The 14,999-nt window shown below is 51.5% G+C and overlaps 1 protein-coding gene across 13 annotated transcripts in view; it reads left to right on the forward strand.

Moving 5' to 3' along the window:
• The first annotated feature begins 1,559 nt into the window (after positions 1-1,559).
• The window catches only part of PXN (paxillin), a 43,934-nt gene continuing 30,494 nt past the window's right edge, over positions 1,560-14,999 (forward strand). For 12 of the 13 annotated variants that reach the window (XM_082417394.1, XM_082417402.1, XM_082417405.1 and 9 more), the window contains exon 1: positions 1,578-1,736. In XM_082417394.1, coding sequence (XP_082273520.1) covers positions 1,724-1,736 — 13 coding nt within the window. In that variant the 5' untranslated portion in view covers positions 1,578-1,723. Of the gene's footprint in view, positions 1,737-14,999 lie in introns of all 13 variants that reach the window. The other variant, XM_082417408.1, reaches the window with a different exon arrangement.

Genomic DNA, 14,999 nt, shown 5'->3' on the forward strand with positions numbered 1-14,999 from the left:
CTGAAAGGGAGAGAGACATTTATCAAGCAATCCTACCACTAAATGTAAATTACAGCAGAGAGAAGTGCCTACAACACAGAAGTACATGGAAGGTGTTGGAAGGGCATGCAATAGACTGCCTAGCTGGGAAGCTGTCTTAGCTCTTGAATTTTAATGGAGGAGAATGTGGCATCCACAGAGGAGAGCCACTTGGTTCTGCCTTCAAAAAAGAGTTTTTCATCCAGCTTGAGAAATGACAGCTTCCAGATGCAGGGCCTTCAGGACAAGGCCACACACTTCATGGGCATCCCCAGCTGATGGCTGAACATGGTGGGGGAATTGGGGTCTGGACATTTCTGCCCAATTGGGACTCCTCTAATGAAATTTTGTTCCAGGGCTCCCAATTGAGTTGGCTTATCTTTGTCATATCCAAGTTTCTCCTTGCCAGTCCTGCCTCTTCCTCTTTCTCTCTCACAGACATTCCTCCAACTCTGTCTCAACATCTGCTTCCTGGAGGACCTAACCCGACACAGAGGGTCTTGAGGGCTGGATTTCTGTGGGAAGGGGAACTTTTTTTTTTTTTTTGGCTGCGTTGGGTCTTTGTTGCTGCGCGTGGGCTTTCTCTAGTTGTGGCGAGCGGGGGCTACTCTTCGTTGTGGAGCACAGGCTCTAGGTGCACAGGCTTCAGTAGTTGTCGCTCATAGGTTCTAGAGCGCAGGCTCAGTAGTTGTGGCGCATGGGCTTAGTTGCTCCGAGGCATGTGGGATCTTCCCGGACAGGGCTCGAACCCGTGTCCCCTGCATTAGCAGGCGGATTCTTAACCACTGTGCCACCAGGGAAGCCCCTATTACCTGATTTCTGAGTCTGTGGGAGCAAAATCCCTCTGGAGTCTGGGATGGCAGTGGAGTGTTTCAGGAAACTATGCCCAGCGCTGGGTGTAACCTCCCTGTAGCTTTTCCTTTACTGTCTAAGGTGGGGTCCTTTTTGCTCCATGCAGAGTTTCAGAAAAATCTCCGTCTAGGGAGGATGGATATGTGGAAGATTAAAGGATATACAACCTCGAAGATATTGAATCTGCCCCGAAAGCCTGGGCTGCGAGCTTCACTGCCATCGATCCAGAGGGCGCCCCGAGGAAAGGTCCTCCAAATGTTCCCGGCCTCGCCTGGTACTGATTTAGGGTCCTCTTGGGAGGCGACTTACTGGGAGGTAGACAGACGGACAAATCTGACTCTCCAGTGGACAGACATGTGATGAATGAGTGACTGATGGATGGACAGACATAGGTCAGATTGTGAGACGTCAAGACAGGCAGATGGATCTGTTAGCCGGTCAGGCATGTGACTCTCAGACAGAGAAAGACTGACAGAGGGCCTGAAGGCCTGGGAGCGTCCCACCTGCCTGCTCGGCCACAAGGCGGCGCTGCCGCCTCGCCCAGCGGCGCCCACCGTCCAGGCTGCGCGCTCTCTCGTGGGCCGGCGGCGGGGGCGGGTCCAGCGTGCTCACGGGGCGGGACCAGCAGCCTCGCGGGGGCGACCACGGGCGGAGCGCGCGGCGGGGGCGGGGCGCGCGTGCTCGCGGGGGCGGCTGGGGGCGGGACGCGCGGCGGGCGCGGGCGCGCGCGGCGGCGGCGCGTTCCGTTCCGGGCCGAGGCTCGCGGCGGAAAAGTTGCGCGGCGGTGAGGAGCGGCCCCGGGACGGGCAGCGAGCGCGACGCCGAGCCGGCTCCCGGCGCCCGCGGCCCCGCCATGGACGACCTCGGTGAGTGAGCGGGAGGCCGAGGGAGTGGGCAGCGAGAGGTGCGCGGCCCCGGGCCGGTGCGGGCGCGAGCGAGCGGCAGGCGGAATCCCACCCGCGGCGGCCCGGGTCCCGGCTCTGGTTTCGGCCGGCCGGGGCTCTGCGGGGCCGGAATCCCGCGCTGGGCCTGAGTCCCAGGCCAAGGCCAGCCCCGCACCGTCCTCACAGCTGCCACCCCGTCGCTTGGAGGACAGCCCCACCTCCGGACCCTCGACCTCGGGCTTCCACCCCCATCTCCCAGAGCAGCTTCAGGGACCCTCTTCAGGGACCCACGTCAAGGACCCGCCCCGTCCGCCTCAGGGACGGGCCCCCACTGCCTGGACCTGACCACCTCCCCCGCTGTGGGACCCTCACTTCACAAACCTTTCCCCCACTCCCATCGCACAGATGGAACACCCAACCTGGGGATCAGCTGCCTAATCTCACAGGCGGGGCCCTCAATTCCGGGATCTGCTCCCACCCCCTCGAGGACCACCCTTTCACAGACTGACATCCCCACTTCAGGGATAGCCCCACCGAGCCGACGCCTTTCATTTTACAGGTCAGATTCACAAGTTAGAGATAAGCCTCTGATGACACAGCCTCTGATGAGCTTCTGAGCCGCCACAAGGACAAGTTTCCCTCCTGTCCCACTGATCCCCCCGGTCCATTTCACTGACTGCCCTGGCCACTCTGTGGACCAGCCCCTCCCCTTTTATATCACAGATCAGCCTCATCCTAGAAGAGTAAGCTAGGGAGACAGACTCTGGTGAAATGCCAGAGGAATGAGGTGGGAAGTGGGCCCCAAGGTATGGCCATCTTTGAACTTGTCCAGGCTGGTAACGTTCCCTCCACCCCCGCAGCAGCATAACTTGCGGGAAGCCACGCAGGTAAGGAAGTTAAGATGCCCAGAACAGAGTTTTACTGTTTTCGTTGTTAGTGGAGCTCCCAAATTACTCTTCTCAGTCCAGTCTTGATTTGGTGTTAGGGTAGGGGAAAGTATCTCCTGGAATCAGACACTAAACCCAGGGAGCTTGGTGCCAGGGTTCTAGGAATGTCTTGAGTGGTGTGAACTCTGGAGTGGGAGGATTCAGTCTCCCTCCCTCTCCTTCACGCCTGTAACTGGAGGGCCTCTGAGCCGGGGAGTTGAGGAGGGGGGAAAAGTTTCTTCTCTGTAGGAGCCTTGTCTTCTCTCTATGGACTGTGGGTGGCTTGTGTGACCGCTGATGCTTTCTCTGTCTCAGGCTCTGAGGGGTGGATTCATCAGACAGGACTGATGGGCCTCCCCTGAGCACACAGGGCACTAAATTAAGACTGGCTATTTGTAGGCACTGAATTTCCAAGGGGACAGGGAGGAGGATTGGGACTTGACTGCTTCCCGGAGGCTTCCTTTTGGGATCAGGGTGCCTCCCCACCCCCGTGACCCCGAGATCCTGGAGCTGGGTATGGTGTCCGGTCCTGCCTGTTTTGCAGAGTGAGATGGTTGCCAAGCATAGTTCTGCCTTTGGGTCTGGCTTGGCACCCATTTTTCCAACACACTCAAGGTTGGCATGGCTTTCAGGCAGGTATTTTTTTTTTCACATAAAAATAACTGAGCTGAAAGGAGGCGGGGGGATATTTTTCGAATCAGGATCTGAAAGTCTCAGTGCTTTCCCAGTGAGAATTTGTGAGCACAGTTACAGTTTCTGAAACGCTGATGGGGGTTCTGTTGCTTCTAGACAGTCCCCTTGCTGTTTGAAGGACTGAGAAAATCTTTTTAGAGTTCTCAGTTGAAGCCCGGAATTCCTGTCCTCTGACAGTCTTCCATTTAGGGCCAGGAAACTGAGTTCGTCTCTGAAAGGAAAGAGAGTGCCCTGGCAGAGTGGATTGTAGGAATTTAAATTTGCTGTTCATGGAGTACTTCCCCATACCTCAACTCATCTTGTCCTCACAGCAGCCCTTTCTGAGAACCCCTTAGGGCCACTGCTATCATTACTACCTGCCTTTTACAGATTGAGAAAACTGAGGCTGAGAGAGGTTGATTCACTTGCCGAGGGCTGCACAGCCACAGAATGACAAAATCATGGCTAAAAGCCTAATCCCTAGCTCCTAGGTCTGCAGCTCTGTGTACCCCGAGGCCTTTCTTCCTGAGGAGGGGTCACAGTGGGGTATGGCTGCCACTTGTAACTTCTGCTGCTTTCCACCATAGGCTCCTCAGTTGTCTGAATCTGAGCTGCCCAGCTTCCTTGGCCTAAGCTCCCAGGGGGCCAGCCACGCCTGGCTGAGCGGAGCCTGGGGTGGGAGGAATGGGCTGCGCAGGAGGAGAGAGGAATTTGCCTCTGTGCTCAGGCCCCATCAGCTGTCTGGATGGCTGCTCAGCACCCTGCCCGTCAGCTGTTTTCCTAGTTAGGCTGGACACATAGGCCGGGCCTCTTGTTTTTATTTTTCTCCTGAGAGTGCTCTCAGCTGTGAGCCTCTTGGTCCCTGAAACAGGGGCGTTTGACATGTAGCAAGTCTAGAGGGGTCATAGTCTCTGCTGTGACGTTTTTTGGTCTTAAAAAAAATTGGGGAACTCTCCCCTTCCTGTAGCTGTTAGTGACAAACTCACCGTGTGTTGTTTAATAAGTTACAAACTTATAGCTCTTTGGGCAGAAAAACATAAACACAGCATGTCCTGCCCTTCCGTGTGTGTTCTCTCTGCTTTGTGCTGCGGGGTGGCTGCTGGTGGCTTTTCTCATTACTGTTTAGATGCTGGTTTGGCTGGGAGTTCTCCCTGTTCGAGTTCTGGCTGGAGTTTCCTGGACAGAGTTCTCATAACACTGAGATGCACTCTGATTATGTTTCCCGACCTGACTCCTCTCTTTTCCCTCCTTCACGTGTCTAGTGCACTTTGGGGTGGGGGTAGGGACAGTGACCACAGCTGGGGGCTAATAATGATCACGTGCTCTTGATGGGAGCCAGGCATCCTACTCAGCATTCCTTGGTATCATCCCAGCCATTCCGAGAGGGAGGTGTTTAATCTCCACTTTACAGATGCAGAAATCTGAGTCAGGGAAATTCGGTGGGGGGGCGCTGGGATTGTAACCCAGATTGATCCAATTCCAGATCTGGTCATCTTCATCATAATAAGGTAGTAAGTGCTCGGTAATTAACCAAGGGGATGAGCCATGGGGGCCTCCTGAGTAATTGCTAGGTACCTTTTACATTTCTGCCCTGGGGGCCGTCCCATATGGTCATGGTGGCAAAGGGTGGTCTGGTTCAGGCCTTGATAGCTTTGCCTTTCCCATGCCTTGCAGGGGGAACAGCCAGCTGTTGGCAATGCCCAGTTGCTGCTGGAATCTGGACCTGTCTTCGTGCAGCTTCTCAGCAGTCTTGACCCTCTGGAACACAGTGCCTCATTGTCCTTGGGGGGAGTACTGGGGAGCAGGGGAGTTGCCTGGGGCATTCCGGGCTACGGAGCCTCTCTGTTCCATGGAAAGTCTGGACTTTGGGCTCACCCATCTGTGGTGCCTCTGTGTGTTAGGCTAGGGTCAGGGCACCCAGCTGCTGGGCCTGTGACAGGCGCGGCCCGTGGGGTGATGGTGAGTTCCTAGTGGGGCTCTGCGTCAGGGCCAAATCTTCTCCGAGGCTGTGTGCTAGTGAGGTGCAGAGCTGGGATTACGGACCCTGGAGTGCTGGATTCTTAAGCAGGTGCCCTTTCTGCTGGGCAGCCATAGTTTCCATAGTGTGGAAATGTTCAGGTCACTGGGAGCCAGAGCCCTGCCACTGTGGGTTTGAAGTCCCCCGAGGGAACATCTCAGTATTCTTTTCTTCCAGTTTCCCCAGGGGTGGCTGTGCATTGGCCAGTGGAAGGCCAGATTAACTGTGGATGTGCTGACCAGCCCTCCTCCCCCATTTATTCATCGTGCCTGAGTGTGCCGACTCTCCAAAGCTTCCCTTGAGCCTTTACCTTGTTCCAAGGCCAGAGATGTTGAAAAAACTTCCTCCCAGCTTCACTCTCGTTCCAGCCCTCTGCTGGGTTGTCCTGGTCTCAGTGCCTTCATTAATAATAACAGCCATCTGTAGAACACTTTTTCTTTTTTACAGTGTTTGCAGAACTCTTACTGTAATGTTTATTGAGCACTTACTGTGTGCAGGCCCTGTGCTGGGTACCTTACATACATTGTTTCATTGAATCATGTTGGCCCTATGAGGTGCAGGTTCCGTTATTATTACTACTACCCATTTTACAGATGGTAAAATGGAGGCACAGAAAGGGTGTGCCCATTTGCCCAAGTTCTATAACTAGTGAGTGGCAGAGCTGGGATTTAAATGCAGATTGGGCTTGTAACCATTTTTACATGTCTGTTCATGATACTGGATCGATCTTGGTTGCCTGTTTTTTAAAAAAATTTATTTATTTTTATTTTTGGCTGCATTGGGTCTTCGTTGCTGCATGTGGGCTTTCTCTAGTTACAGTGAGCGGGGACTACTTTTTGTTGTGGTGCACAGGCTTCTCATTGCAGTGGCCTCTCTTGTTGCGGAGCACGGGCTGTAGGTGTGCGGGCTTCAGTAGTTGCAGCGCGTGGGCTCAGTAGTTGTGGCGTACGGGCCTAGTTGCTCCACGGCGTGTGGGATCTTCCCAGACCAGGGCTCAAACCCGTGTCCCCTGCATTGGCAGGCGGATTCTTAACCACTGCACCACCAGGGAAGCCCTTGGGTTGCCTGTTGGTTTGATTGCTTTCCATTTCTAGGATGCTAAAAATCTTTTCTGCTCCTTCCCACACACACATTCTCTGTTCAGTGTCTCACATCTGTCTTTTTCCTGTTCTCTGTGGCTTCTTCCCTCTCATTTGTTCTTTCTTGGGGATGCCATGCTGAGGATGGGATACTGGGCACTTGTGGCAGTGTCTCCTGCTCAGTGGAGGACCTCATTCCTCTCTTACCTGTTACCTCTCCAGTCACCTGTTAGCCTCAAGACAGGGCTGTGAGCTACAGCACAGCTGCTGCGGAGCACCTGGGGCGGGTTCTGAGCTCCCTCTTCACTCCTTGTGGTTGGAATCAGAGCCCTCTCTGTGCCCCCCACCCCATACACTCTCTTGTCTTTGTTCAGGTATTTGCACATGGCTGCCATTGGGAGCCAGCCCATTTCCAGAGGAGGAAAGTCCTAGGAAACTTTTGAGGTGGAGAATTGAGGATGTCCTGTGGGAGGGAGAGAGGGAGAGAAAGCATTAGGAAGTTGAATTTTCCCAGAAATCTTGACAAACCAGCAGATTCATAGGGGTATCCAGGGGAGTTCCCTGGCAGTCCATTGGTTGGGACTCTGCGCTTCCACTGCAGGGGGCCTAGGTTCGATCGCTGGTCACGGAATCAAGATCCCACATGCTGGGCAGTGTGGCCAAAAAAAAAGGGGGGGGGCGGGCTGTCCAGAGATGGTCTCCTGACCTGGGATAGGCCTGGAGCCACCACGGCCTCCCAGTCTACGTTGCCTTTTCAGTTGGAGTCACATCCGGCCTCAAGCGTCCATTCACATCCAGATAAGTCTTCCAACTAATGGATTGATTGCCTAACCAGTGGGGCCCAGGGCTGGCCTCTCCAGGGAGGCCTTGGACGCTAGGCCAGTGGCAGGCAGAATATGTGGTTGGCCAGGCCCAGCAGAGCCCCAGTGGCCAAATTTTCCCTTAAAGATGGCCTTTTAATGCTTATTTCTTGTGTGATTGTGGTATTGTGGTTTTATGGGAGAACATTGTTATTTAGGTGCATGCGAAAGTATTTGGGAGTGAAATATCATGATGTCTGCAACTTAGTTTTAAATGATGTAGTAAAAAAAGAAAGGGGGATATGTGTATATACTGTGTATATATGTAGAGGGAGAGAAGGAGAGAGAAAATTTGTGCAAGTGTGTACAAAAAAGTGGCAAAAACATTAACTATGACTGAATCTAGGTAGAGGGTATATGGGTGCTCATTGCAATGGCCTGTCAACTTCTCTGTATGTTTAGACATTTTCATGATAAAAAGCTGGGAAAAAAGTAAGAAAACCTTGCTTTTCCATAGTGGGCTTGGAGTTATTCGGTCAAGGGTGCTCATACGTGACTACCTGTGGTTGACCTGAGTGACTCTCGGCCTCCCTGGGTGGGCAGAGACAGGAGCCAAGTGGTTCTGGGATGGTGATGACTGGTGACTCTCAGCTGGGGATGGGGCACATGGTGACCCGTGCAGAAAAAAGGACAGGGCCAGGCAGAGACAGTGAGCTTCGCTGGTGTGGAGGGAGCCTCGGGGGTTATTTTGGGTGTGGTGATGTTAACCGGACCAGGGTCAGGGCAAGGGAGATGCTGGGCTCTGGTTAGAGTTTGGAAGGGGTTGCCTGGGTGGGATGCAGAGCAAGGCTTTACAAAAGGCAGAGAGCAGCCTCTGGGCAGCTGGAGCCTGGGGGAGGGGACGAAATGCCATTTGCTTCACATCACGAACCTCTTATCTGTGGCCAAAGGAACACCATTAGCCTGTGGGCAGCGGAGGCCGGAGTGGCCCCAGGCTCTTGCTTGCAGCTCCGCTGGCTGTCCAGTTCTCCAGACTTGAGGCTCCCTCTCCTGGAATCCCCACTCCCACGTCTCTCTTGTCTTGGTTTGTGCGGACTCAAATCCTGTCCACCAGGCCTCCCATCTGTTTGGGAGAAATAGCTGGGTTCCGGCACCAGTGGCCCCCTTGGCTTTGAGGGCCCTGGTGCCTACTAGAAGCATTTTGGGCAGCCAGTCGGCCCTCGTAAGGGAAGTGCTTCGCACGAGGGTCTTCTGTGAGCCTCACGTCTGTCTGTCAGCGAGCAAGGATACAGAGGCTGGCCACTGGGTCATGATCATGGGGTTGTCCTAGGGAGGTCTCAGAGCCGTGTGTCCAGCCTGACTGCCTGTTTGAGGAGCAGGATGATGTGTGTTTTATGGGGGTGGGGGTGGGGAGGGGTGGTGCTGGGAGGAAGCTTTATGTAATTCTTGGCTGGGACTCAGGTAATTGTTTTAATGAAATGGAATGCAGCTTATTCAGAACTCGCTTGGCAGAAACAGCCATGTTCTGTTCTGTTTTCTTGTTGGAGAGAGCGAGTCACACACTTGCAGCCGTTTGAAAGAGTGGAACCCAGGGTGAGCTAGCATGAGCAAGGTGGGCCGAGGCCTCCGGGGATCTCCTCTCGGTTCAGCGCGAGGATCCTCAGACGGCTCGACTCTCCTCTGGACGCCAGTCTGGGAGCCTTTTTGAATGAGCCATGGACACTCGGGCCTCTTGCAACAACAGAAAGACCCTGCTGCAAGTGGGCTGTGAACTGAGCCTGGAGCTGCTGCCTCCCTCGTTGTCAGGAGGCCTCGTGATATGGACGTGGGAGCGCTCAGCACACAGCAGACAGACCCTCCAGGACGGTCTGCTATTTGCTGTATCCCTTTTTTGCCACCTCAACACCTCCTGTAACTCCCCGCGTGCCCCCCTTACCCCCCCAGCATCTCCCATCAGTGTCGACATCCGTGGCCTAATGTGACCTATCCGCAGATACACCTGGATCCCCTTTCCTTCTGGTTTCCTTCCACCCCCCACCCCCCCACCGTCTGCCCCTGCTAACTTCTTTAGTCTGCTCCTTTTTCTGTTTTTAATGCAGCCTGGGACGTTCTTCCACATTTTCTCTTTTGCTAAGAATGCATCTCACTCTGTAGCAGCCATATTTCCCCTCCCTTCCTTAAAATCTGCTTCTCCGCAGAACCCCCCGCTTCCTTCCCCTCCTCCTTCTCTGATCCCTTTGTGGGGCGCAACATTGCATTTTCCCAAAGGCTTTTTCTGGGCTCCCTGTTTCTCTCCTTAGGTACCCAGGTCAACTTATCTACTTGCGTGACCTCTTTTATCACTGGTATGTTGGCAACTCCTAAATTTATATTTCCACCCCTGACGTGGATTCTATTGTCCAGATTCTTCCGGTCTGCACGCCAGCAAAGACCCAGCTCATTTCCTTCTCACTCTCTCTTCACGGTCTCATTTGTTGTCTGCTCTCTCTGTTATTGCCCCTTCCCTTCTCTTGGCCTGTGTTAAACCATTTCTGCAACAGTTTAAAATTTGTTTATTTTATTTATTTATTTTTGGCTACATTGGGTCTTCATTGCTGTGCGCGGGCTTTCTCTAGTTGTGGTGAGCGGGGGCTACTCTTCATTGCGGTGCGCGGGCTTCTCATTGTGGTGGCTTCTCTCTCTGTGGAGCATGGGCTCTAGGCGCACGGGCTTCAGTAGTTGTGGCACGCAGGCTCAGTAGTTGTGGCTCGCAGGCTTAGTTGCTCCGCAGCATGTGGGATCTTCCCGGACCGGGGCTCGAACCCGTGTCCCTGCATTGGCAGGGGGATTCTTAACCACTGCGCCACCAGGGAAGCCCCATTTCTGCACCATTTTAAGGTTTAGGAAACATGTTCACGTGCTTCGTCATTGTTGATGATTCTGACAACAGCCCTTTGGGGTATGTGGTAGCTTCCCCCATTTTACAGATGAGGAAGCTAAACTGCAGCTCAGGGCACATAGAGGAAGGGGTCACACCCAGTATCACCACAGATAATGTTGCAAAAACTTGATCTTAGGTCTTTGAGTGCCCAACCCATTCTCTTTTTGGTTCTTCATGTTGGAAACCTTAACGCAGAGATGGGAAATCGCAGGTTGGTCTTGGCCTGCAGACCTGTGTTACTTGGCCTGCGTGGTATTTAAAAATATTCCGAATTAGTTGCCAGCATTTAAAGTATCAGGAGATTGCACCCAAAAATCCGTATGTTATTTCTTTCGAAAAATCAGAGTCGGCTACACTGGACGCCCATCCTTCATGGCACTGGTTTGTTGAATTCGCAGCTCCCGGCCTTGCATTGGCCCTCTCTGTTGCCTGCAGCGGGCCCACTTTTTGGAAGGTTCTAAAAATGCTTTCTTTCTGCCCTGCATTTACGGCCAACACACAGTTGCCAAGTCTAGGGGGTTTCTTGAACTGCATTCTCTGAGTTATATTTGACTTCTGACCACTCCAAGCACTTAGCTCTGCCCGAAGTCTGGACCCTTGTCCATGTTGCAGAAAATAGCCTCCTGACTTGTCCGTCTCCTTTCACTCTCAGCCCTTAAGGTCTCAGCTGCAGTCACCTTCTTGAGAAGGTTTTTTTTCCGGTTAAAACTAGCCAACCTCTTGACCCTCCCGCTTCACTGTAACTTCACAGATCTGTGTACACTGGGCTTTTTTCCTTTTGTCTCCCACTCTGCCCTGTAAGCCCGTTGAAGACAGGGATCTTACCTGCTGTTCAAGTGTCTCTAACCTCCGAGTATGGCTCGGTTCTCTCTGTGGTTGCTTAATAAATATTTGAAGGTGGCTGATGATTAAATGAGTATGTATGAACTGCAGACACCCACCATGATGCTGAACCTCCACCATCCACTTCCTCCACTGGAGAATCTGAGCCAGAAACCCTCTGGGTTCCAGGCAGGTGGGGAGGCAGCGTAGTGCCACAGACAGAACACAGGCTCGCCTATCAGCCCCTCCTCTCCTGGGTCTGTATCCATGCTGCCCCTTGCCAACTGTGTGACCTTGACAGGTCACCTTATACCCTGAGCCTCAGTCCCCTCATCTGTGAAACAGGAGCATTTCCTGAAATGCTATAAAGTACTCAATAAATGGTAACGATTATCATTCTTATTATTATTCCCTGGAATAATCTAGACATTGCTCTGGGGGGGTTGGCTTTCTCTGTCACCTTTCCACCTGACAACTCTGCTGCCTGTGTCTGCTGTGGCCTTGGTGGCGGGCATTTAGAGCACACATACCTGGATGGCCATTCAGCTGGGCCTGGGGGAGGATTCTGAGTTCTGTTAGCTCCCCCGAGAATGTGATTTGGGACCCTTTGTGGCCCTGTGGGGTGAGGACGAGTGTTTGGGGCTCTGCTCTGCAGGTGAAATGGTCATGTCCTGGTGCTGGTGATGTTAAGCTGGGTTTTGATTATGTGACATCTCGCTTCCCCGAGCCTCTTCCGTGGATTTGAGGAGGAAGCGGTGGGGGAGGAGGTTGTTTGGTGCCTTGGTTTATACCAATTGCTCATCTAAGGCTAAAGTTTGAGAGCCGCCAGAGAGCTGCTCTGAGATCAGTGCAGGGCTTCTCCCAGAACTCGCAAGCCTTCCTCTGGCCAAGGCAGGCTGTAAAGGATGGTCTGTGACACCTACAAAACCTCCCAGGATGGGTCTAGGCCAGTGAGGCTCCTAGTAGCAGTAGAACAAAGGAGAGTTTGGTTTTCTGGGCCGTGAACTGTGGCTTTTGTCAGCTGAGTGGACCCAGTACCTAGGCTGCCCCCTGTCTGCCTCTGTACCCATTTAGGGGCAGCTGATCTGTCGGGTCAGTCCCAGACCCCATTCAGGTTTGAAGTGGCTCAGAGAGTCGTGGCCAGGCTTTTGCTTGCTCTCTGTTTCCAGGAATGTTCCTCTTCCTTGGGTGGAAATGGGAGTGTCCCACAGCCTGCACTTGGTTTCCTCCGGATTTACCATTCGCCCCGTGGACTCCCTCTGGACTCTGCTGACCGGCTGGGGTGGGTTCTCATCACTGGTGAGCTGCAGGACAGCCGCATCGGGCTGGCTCCTCTGGGGTGGGGATGAAGGAGCGGCCACGGCGCCTGGAACACTACACTCGTGCCTCGTCGGAGACCTGACCTGGTGCCCTGCTGGGCTCGCTTGGTTACGTGGTGCCCACCTTGGAAAGTCCTATGTCCTCACAAGTGGATGTGTGGTTTCCTCACCGTCCTTAGGAGCGTCAGCCTAGCTGCATCTCTGGGGTGAGGGAGCTGTTGAGATAGCTCCGTGGCCTTGTTTCCTCCCTGTCTGAACCCCTCAGATGGTCTCTTCTGCCCTGTCCTAAACTTTCCAAGAATTCCCGCCTCTTCTCTGTCTTTGGAGAGCCGCACTGGAAGTCTTTTGGCCTGGTCTGCTGAGGCAGCCACACCAGAAACAAGCTGGGGAAGAAGAGGAGTGTCACCTGGAGGTGGTTGTCATGCTTCCTGTGATCACTTGTGATCATCTGTTCCCAAACATCCTGTTTGCACCCTTAGTGCAGCAGGAATTCTGACCTGGAGACAGCTATTATCTATCTGCCTGACCTCGGACAGAGGCATGGGGCCAGGGGTGTCTCAGCTCATCTGCCCCTGGGGGACCCTGGGCTTGCTGGTCGCTGGCTGTTGATGGCATTGCCGGTAGCAGCTCCTTTCCTCGTCACTGGCTTGGGCTTCATCCCGACTCTGCCCATTGTCTTCCCCCTGCTTCTACTGCCTGTGAGATTTTTCCTCCAAATGATCTGTTGCGTGTGACCAGTCAGCACTCCCTTCTCTGTGGTTCTGGACTGATTCAGTCTTTCTTAGAGTGGAAGGGGCCTTAGGATGTCACCCACTCCTGTGGTTGGGGTCTTTGCCAATCACCTCTTCAGTCAGAGCTGCTCACTTCGTATCTGTGTATATATTGGGCTTCCACTGAAGACTGCAATTGCAAAAGGGGTTTTGTGGTTTTTCAAAAATTTGAAAATAAAAATGTAAAATCATTTGAAAATCACTTATGAGGTTCAACCCACCTGTTTTACAGAGGGACAAACTGAGACCCTCTGAGGAGAAAGTACTTGCCTGGGACACTTAATAGCAGAGCAAGCCTGTGCTTTTTTCCCTCTTTCTAGCCCTTCTTGGGGAATATCCTGGTTCCTAGTTTTCTTCATTTCTAGAACCACACACTTGCCACAGTGTAGCCTCAAGCCTTGTTTTCTTCTAGAGACCTTTCTCATGCCATTTTGTATCCAGTGTTGTTACTTACTTTGTAAAAGTTTTTATGTCAAAGAAGATACATACCTATTGTAAAAACAAAAAAGAAAAAGGTACAGAGTGAAAGTCCTTCCTTCCTTCCCCCACCAGGGGTAACTGTAGTTAACAGTTTGCTGTGTATCTTACCCACCCATCTTCTACACATTTGTAAATACATAAACATGCATGTGATGTACATACCCTTCACTTTTTTTAAACTAAGGTGAAATTCACATAACATAAAATTAGCCACTCTAAAGTATACAATTCAGTGGCATTTAGGACATTCACAATTTGTGCAACCATCACCTCTGTCTAGTTCAGAACATTTTCATCACCACCAAAGGAGTCCCTGTATCCGTTAAGCAGTCACTTCCCTTTACTCCCTCCCCATAATCCCTGGCAGCTACTAATCTGCTTTCTGTCTCGATGGATTTGCCTATGTTGGACATTTCGTATAAATGGAATGATACAATACCTGGCCTTTTGTGATTGGCTTATTTCACTTAGCATAATGTTTTTGAGGTTCATTCATGTCATAGCATGTATCGGTGCTTCATCCCTTTTTATGGCTGAATAATATTCCATTGTATAGGTAGACCACATTTTGTTTACCCATTCATTTGTTGACAGACATTTGGGTTATTTACAGCATTTGGCTATTGTGAATAGTGCTGCTATGCACATTCTCGTTCAAGTATTTATCTGAATACCTGTTTTCAAATCTTTTATGTTTATATCTCTTCATAGTTTTTTTTCTCTCATTTAAAAAAAAAAAAACATTATTTATTTATTTATTTGGCTGCGCCGGGTCTTAGTTGCGGCATGTGGGCTCTTAGTTGTGGTATGCGGGATCTAGTTCCCTGACCAGGGATCGAACCTGGGTCCCCTGCATTGGGAGCATGGAGTCTTAACCACTGGACCACCAGGGAAATCCCTTCCTCTCTTTTTTTAATTCAAGTTTATTTACAATATTGTGTTAGTTTCAGGTGTACAGCATAGTGATACAGTTTTTTGTTCTTTGGGGTTTCTTTTACAGATTATATTCCAGTATAGGTTATTACAAGATTTTGGGTTTAATTCCCTGTGCCACACAGTAAATCCTTGTGCTTATCTATTTTATGTATAGTAGTTTTCCTCATTGTTCTTAAAGTTTATTTTACTATATTGTTGTAAATACCTATGAAAAGGACTAATTATATTCATGTTCCTTTTAATATTTAACTTTTTTTTAATACTGATTATCAGTATTATACACATTCATTGTAGAAAAACTTAAAAAGTACAGAGATGCACAAAGGAGGAAATAATGAAAACTCAGGGAGATAATCGTCCAGAGATAACCACAATAACTGTTTTTATGCATTTCTGTATAATCTTTTCAGTGCATATGTATTTACATAATTGGGATACTAGTTACCAGCATTAATATAACATTTACCCTGTGCCGGGCACAGATCTAAGTGCCTGACTTGCGTT

Source organism: Balaenoptera physalus (genome assembly GCF_965194825.1).
Source record: "Balaenoptera physalus genome assembly, chromosome: 12".
NCBI classification, from domain to species: domain Eukaryota; kingdom Metazoa; phylum Chordata; class Mammalia; order Artiodactyla; family Balaenopteridae; genus Balaenoptera; species Balaenoptera physalus.